This window comes from Solanum tuberosum, unplaced genomic scaffold (assembly GCF_000226075.1).
Source record: "Solanum tuberosum cultivar DM 1-3 516 R44 unplaced genomic scaffold, SolTub_3.0 scf00073, whole genome shotgun sequence".
Taxonomy (NCBI): Eukaryota; Viridiplantae; Streptophyta; class Magnoliopsida; order Solanales; family Solanaceae; genus Solanum; species Solanum tuberosum.
The window spans coordinates 1,574,494-1,582,289 of NW_006239002.1; the positions used below are offsets into that span (position 1 = coordinate 1,574,494).

Sequence of the window (7,796 nt, forward strand, 5' to 3'; positions counted from 1 at the left end):
TTATAAATCCAAAACCAAACCAAAAATCCAAAAAACCAATCCAAATTATAATTCGATTTGATTTGGTTTGGTTTTTCGGTTTAATCCAAATAGTGCACACCCTACCCCAAACTAGGAAAAAAAAGATTTGGACATTCAATTCAAAATCCATATAATTAAAGAGCAGATTTTAAAACAAAGCAAATTCTTGGTTATAAAAGTGACTGTCACAGCACTAGTGTATAGTATACCAACCTTCTCTTGCAACTTAGCTTTTAGCCATGGCGGAAATAGTACATGATTTTTTCCCATTGATGAGAGTTTACAAAGATGGTCGAATCGAGAGGCTGGCGGGCGAAGTTTTTGTCCCACCTGAATCTGATCCTGAAACCGGAGTACAAATCAAAGACGTTGAAATTGATCCACAAATTAACCTATCAGCAAGACTTTACCTGCCCAAAAATGTCGACCCGGTTCAGAAAATTCCTCTTTTCGTCTACTTTCACGGCGGCGGCTTTGTAATCGAATCTGCTTTTTCACCTACCTATCACAAATATCTTAGCCTGGTAGCAGCTGAAGCAAAAGTCGCCATCGTCTCTGTTAACTACAGGTTAGCTCCTGAGTACCCGTTACCAATAGCTCATGAAGATTCATGGCTAGCTCTCAAATGGGTCACTTCACATGCCAATGGTGATGGTCGTGAACCATGGCTGAAAGACAATGCCGATTTCAATCTTGTCTATTTGGGCGGAGATAGCGCGGGTGGTAACATCGCACACCATATAGCAATTCGGTTCGGGTTGGAAAAGTTGGAGGGTGTGAAAATTGATGGGATTTTCCTTGCCTGTCCATTTTTCTGGGGGAAGGATCCTATTGACGGTGAGGGAGAAAACTTGCTTGCCAAGGATTTCGTTGAGGATCTAGTGTTGAGTGGGAATCCGAATAGCACCGGGTTAGATAAGGATCCGATTGACGGTGAGGGAGAAAACTTAGGTGCCAAGGATCTCTTTGAGAAGCTATGGTTGTTTGTGAATCCCAATAGCTCGGGATTAGATGACCCGTTGATTAACCCGGAAAAGGATCCGAAATTGTCTGGCTTAGGGTGTGAGAAAGTACTTATGTACGTCGCCGGAAAAGATCCGTTGAGATTCAGGGGATTGTACTATAAGGAGGCGTTGGAGAAGAGCGGGTGGCTGGGAACGGTGGAGGTTGTGGAGGTTAAAGATAAGGCACATGTGTTTCACCTGTTTGTTCCAGAAGCTGAAGAAGCCATGGCCATGCTGAAAAAATTGGCCTCTTTCCTTAATCAGTCTTAGGACTTCTAATCATGGTTTAATCTTGTTTGAACTAGTATGTGATGGCAATTCAACTATAATAAGGCAGCATGTGCCAAAGTTATATAAATAGCAAAGTCTGCAAAAATTAATTGAGTACTATTTTTAATAACGAATTGGACGTAACTGTGTTTTTGTTGTTTACCATTTTAGCATCTAACTCAAAACTTTAAATTGATTTGATAAAATATCTTACAAGTCATATGAAAATCTTCATTACTGACAGGGACCTGCATAATTATTAAATTACACAATAATATCTAAGCATTAAACTATGTTAATTGTCATTGCTATTTTTATTTAGTGGAGAGAGTGGTCATGACTTCTACTAGGCCAACTCTTTCATGATGTAGAAAGTGACCATTATTCCTTGATAGAGAGATGGCAATAGCCAATAGGGGCTTAGGGGAAGGTTTGACTATCTTAGCCTGCTTTATTCTGCCTCGTTTACCATTTTTTCAAAAATTTACCCTGACCCAATTTTTAATATGTTTTAAGCTGTTAATTATTGTAATTTTTAATTAATATATATTACTCTTTATGTCTCAAATTATGTTATATATGTGAAATTTTGAAAGTCAGTTAATTTTTTAAATATTTTAAGCTATTAATTATTGTGATTCTCCATAATATAACCTCTATTTTTTTAATGTAAGTGTTTATATTAGTTGCTTATTTAAGTGTTTTAAAGAATATCTTAAAGAACCTCAAACCTAGATATATTTACCAAATTATATGAGACAACTTAAGTAATAATAAATAAAGTATGGGCAAAACTAAAATTTGGAAGAACAACATTCACATATAGCAAACATAAAAATCATATTTGTATGTTATAGTTATAGTTTGTATAATTGCGCTTCATAACAAATTTTATGTTTGCTATGAAGCTTTTGATTTGTATAATTCACTAGATACATCCAATTTTATACAAATTGTTCAATTTTGTATAAATTCATTTATACATTGTAATTTGTATAATAAGATCTGTATTTGTATAATTATAAGTGTATAAGACGAAAATATATGTATTTGTATTTGTATATACACTTTTCTCTCGCTTTATACAAACTCAAACACATTTTATACCGAAATGTATAAAATGACTAATTGTATACCGAAAATGGCTAATTGTATATCGAATCTTATACAAATTGTTCAATTTTGTATAAATTCATTTATACATTGTAATTTGTATATTAAGATCTGTATTTGTATAATTATAAGTGTATAAGACGAAAATATATGTATTTGTATTTGTATATACACTTTTCTCTCGCTTTATACAAACTCAAACACATTTTATACCGAAATGTATAAAATGACTAATTGTATACCGAATCAAATGACAAAAAATGAGATGTTTGCTGCGAATTACAAATAAAATAAATTATGACTATAATATTTAATTTAAATTAATAATTTGTTATTTCATACAATTTTTCAACTTGAAATGTGACACACCTCGAGTAACCTGCCAAAAGTTAAGCTAAAGGGCAAATTGGTCAACACCGAATTAAGTTATTTAATATATGGGAACTATACAACAAAATAGCTATGGCAAATTCCGGAAAAGCCCTGAAGCTAACATCTTAGAATACATGCAACAAATTGGCTTGTAGTGTTTAAAGAATTGTCTACTTTATTTTATTATTTACGGTTGAAAAATTGTCACCGTCATTTGTCCTACCCCTTTAAATTATTTCACATAATGAGTTTTGCCATCTCTATTCCTTAAAATCGTCTTTCTGTATATTCATAATTTATTACTCCACGATTTTTCAATTGGATGTGAAAAATATGATAGAGTGAATGAAAAAATGAGATTAGTATTGAGAAAATGAAGTTTTGAGATTTAATAACTTATTCACAGGTTGTTCGAATTATACAATAGTTGATTTGTTGTATCACGAAGGAGACAAGTGAAAATGACTAATGTTAGACTAGTGAAGATTTCACTTTAGTGACTTGAATTTTCTTATTAAAAGTGAAATATTTACAATTTAGTCTAAGTATATTTTATTTTTCAATTATAATTGTATTTTTCCTACCAAAAATAACATTCTCCTCATTTTATAACTTATTCAAGTGGATTAAATATCATTTTTATCTTTTTTCTATTCTTTGAAATAAAGAGATTGGAGACTTACTGTGAAGAGATATTAAGCTGAACATGTTAATGAGTAGGTTATAATAATGTTAGTGGTTCGAATATGCTAATTTTTAAAAGAAGCTAAGGGATGTGTAGAAGCCCAAATGGATAAATATAGTTTGAATTGATAAGGAGAAGTCTAGAGCATAAAACAAAAAATAAAAATCAAGTCATATTGACTCACCATATTTGATTGTATGAAAAAAAAATGAATATCCAATCAAATAATTTTAAGGGTAGCGTAATTTATTTATTTTTTATCACAATCGATAAGGTAGAAGTGTGATATTCCATAAGGAGAATCACAAGTTCCTCGAGTTCATAAATAATTATAACCTTGATATTGTAAATGAGTTAAAAACAACATATACGAAGAAATATCTACTTAGAATGTAATGCTATTATTTTATATTTAAATATCTATTATTTAGTTTGATATGTAAGTTAATTTATTTTTGATAATAAAAAATCTTCCAAAAAATCATATCTATATGTATATAAAGTTGAATATCAGCTCGCTGATGTGGCATGCCTCAATGGTCAGTATCACTATTTATCTATTTTCCCATAATTTTCAATTTTTTCCTTCATTTTCTATTAAAAAATCTGTTAAAGAAAATATTCTCTTCCCTCATTATAAACATTTAAAACATTTAACCCTTCCTTCCAAATTAAATTGTGTAATGGCAATACAATTGTTGTAACATTAATTTGATTATATATTTATAAAAAATTAACCAAAAAAGGAATGTTAATTTGATTATATATTTTAGAATTAAATTAACAGTAACTTTAAAAGGAACATGAATAACTTAGAAAGGAATGTGCATTTTGCTTAATTTTATTAGATTAAGTCACTGCTAAAATGGTGGTAGTTAAAATTATTCAGAAATAACTAATTGACTAAAAATTAGCACTAATTATGAAATTTAATTTTTTATAATTGCAAAATTAATGATTATATCGTTTCATTTTAATCTTAATTCTACCTTTTCGGTTTTTTCATTAACCGTTACTTTATTTTTAATTTGTACTTACAATGGCTTTTAATATGTATTAATCTCTGAGTAATTATATTTTAATTAATTTTGTGTCTTTTCATACTCTATATTTTTGTGTTATATATAGATTCGGATTTTTTTTCTTTTTATGTTGTAGCTTGCTTACTCTATTTTACTTTTAATTAGATTGTTAATCTGACATATTTCTTCTTCTTTTTCAGTGTTGATCATTACTGATATAGATGGTTTGATGATAAGAAATAAAATTTGAAGAACGTGGAATGCGATTTATTTCAAGAAAAACTGTGAATTGATTAATCTGGATATAATTCTTATTGACGAAAAGGTATCTTATTACATATTCTTATAATACTAAATGTGTAGACCTGTTGAAATCTATATATATAAAATAAAGCGAAATGTAGACGAGTTGATGTGATACTTCTCTATGACCACCATTGTTATTTATCATTTTCCTTTTTCTTTTTTTTCTTTTTTTTTTCAATTTTAAATATATAATCTATTAAATAAAAGGACTTATAATGGCTTTTAATGTATATTAATATTTGAGTAATTATATTTTAAATTAGTTTTGTTTCTTTTCGTAGTCTATTGTTTTGTGCTATACATAGATTAGAGGTGTATCTTTTTCATAAGGTAGCTTTTAATTAGTTTTGTTTCTTTTCTTAGTCTATTGTTTTGTGCTATACATAGATCAGAGGTGTATCTTTTTCATAAGGTAGCTTTCTTAATCTATATATCTTGCTTTTAGTTGGATTGTTAGTATGTCATATTCTTTTTTTTAGAGTTAATTAGGGATAGAGATAATTTGATGATAAAATGTTAGGATTTACAAAATGTGAAATGTGATTACTTTCAAGAACATGACGAACTGATCAATTTGGATAATATTTTTGTTGACGAAAAGGTATCTTATTCCATGACTATTATTCCTTTCTATACATATTCTTTTTAAAACTTATTTAATTCTTAAATCACTTATGATTTTATCATATTTGGATAATTCGATGAATCGTATATATGGTCAAAAGAAATTAAGTTAGCAGGTTCAAATACAAGTTGATTGAAGGTTCTTTATTGATTATCAAGAACTTTAAAATTGTTGAAAGTATTGTTGTCACTGTCGCATGTGAAAGGTTTCAAAAAATTTCTTGAGAGAGGTAAAAAGTCAAAGATGACAAAGTTATGATTTTATAATACATGCAAGGAAGAAAAAGACTATACTGAAAATCATTCAAATTTTAGTTAGTTATCCATCATATATTGCTAATTACGATATCTTTTACCAATTCTCTTCCGATACTACTAATTAAGTGTTACCAAATATTCAATTTCTTAGTGAAGTATAAATTAATTTCAGGTATTAACATTTTTCTCTTTTTAAGCTACAAACATTTATCATCTAATTTTTTTAAAATAATAATAATTATGTTAAGGATAAATACAGTAATACTCATGGACATAAGAGCAGTACATGAACACACATCCACAAAATACCCATATGATAAAATTATTAGTTTGTAATATTATAATTGATAAAATATATTATTTTGTGGAAATACTTGTTTATTTTGAAATGGACCAGAGAAGTAAGGGCAAAAAAGAGGATGAGAAAAACGAAGGTAAAGAAAAGACAGATTAAAGCGCCGTTTCAGTGTGAAAATTGTGAATTTTTTAAAGAATAATTATTTCAAAGTAATTAATCGTTTAAATTTTTTATATGAACACAAATAAAATTTGTTTTTGAATTTTTATAAGTAATTTAAAGTGAAAAGGTGAAAAATATTTTTATTAATTTTTTAAATTTTAAAATTAAGCTTCGAAGTGAATTTACAAAAAAATAATTTTTTTTTACTGCCAACATCATTTTTTCAGAATTCAACTCTCAAGAAAATAATAATTCATGGTCAAAATGGTAAAAGGGCGATAGATAAAAAAGAAGTCAAGGGAAAAAGAGAGAAAAACAATTTAAAAATAAAGAAGAAAAAGGAAAATAAAAATATATAGCAAAATGCATATCAATTAAAGAGATGTTGTGAAAAAAATCAACTATTATTGTTTACTTTCACATGCTTAAGTGGAGTAAACACATTTTTATCCTATTTGACGGCATAAGGTTATATAAGGGATCAATCTTTCTTCAAATTTTATCACACTTTAAAATGATACAAATTAGTGGAAAGCAAATGTTAACAATAGATTAGATTAAAACTTGAATTATAATATATAGATTTGAGAGCAACTTTTTATTATTGATAACTATTTAAAAAATTATTACCGCGCGAAGCGCAGCTAAGTTGACTAGTATATTTATAAAGCTAGATTAAAAAAAAGTGATGTGGCACCTCTCAATGGCCTAGGATCCTTTTTTTTTTTGTGGTTTTTTTTGAGTTTTTTCATTCATTTTTTTCATTAATCAATTTATTAAATAATTAAAAAAAACAATCATATTCATCATTACATATAATTATATCATATGAAAGTTACAAAAAAACCTCCACCTATTTGTATTCTCTAATTAAATAACATGTCTCCTCAACTTCCTTCTACTAAATTCTTATGATTTAAATCATCTATAAATAGCAATCACCTATGGTGTTGTTGCATGTTCATTTATATTTTCTCCAACTTCATATTGTTAGTATTATTTTTTTTTCTTTTTCAGCTTTATGTAGATTGTAGATATATTTTTTAAAATTTCTTCTTGTGTTACAATAGCCAAACAAAAGTTTATCAAGATGAAGAAGAAAGTTTGAAGCCGGTGTAAGATTCGTCAAAAGAGATGATCAAAAATTAATTTGCTACAAGTCATCAAAATGAAGAAGAAAGTTTAATGGCGGTGGAAGATTCATCAAGAGTTGGTCAGATTATAATTTGAAAAAGTAGAAGTTTCAATAATTTACAAATATATAGATGCACTTATTGTTGCTTATATAATTTTTCAATTAATTATTTATCCATCAAGATATGTACCCTTCAAGAACAATATTTATATTACAAAGCACACTTTTTGTATCAAGGGCAACATGATCTTCAACTGACTATTTTGTTGCTTAATTTTTTTTTTAATGATATTTTCATCATGCAAACTTTTGTCTTTTGAAAAATACTATCCATACTCTATCGATATATATTATGTATATAACATGTTAATATGACATAATTTCTCAATCAAGATTCTATCATCTTTTGTTTAGCTTTATCCGCTTCTTTTCATTCTAATTTAGATGATATAACACATTTTTTTCTTTTGTGGATTTTGAATCGACTAAAAAAGAGATGAGATCCCCTCCATTAAGTTTTTGTTTC

At 27.9% G+C, this 7,796-nt stretch overlaps 1 protein-coding gene across 1 annotated transcript; it reads left to right on the forward strand.

Moving 5' to 3' along the window:
• The first annotated feature begins 121 nt into the window (after positions 1–121).
• Positions 122–1,438, forward strand: LOC102579197 (probable carboxylesterase 7). The gene has a single exon (XM_006346398.2). It carries the CDS (start codon positions 261–263, stop codon positions 1,293–1,295), a length of 1,035 nt encoding a protein of 344 aa, XP_006346460.1. The 5' UTR covers positions 122–260; the 3' UTR covers positions 1,296–1,438.
• Positions 1,439–7,796: the final 6,358 nt, after the last annotated feature.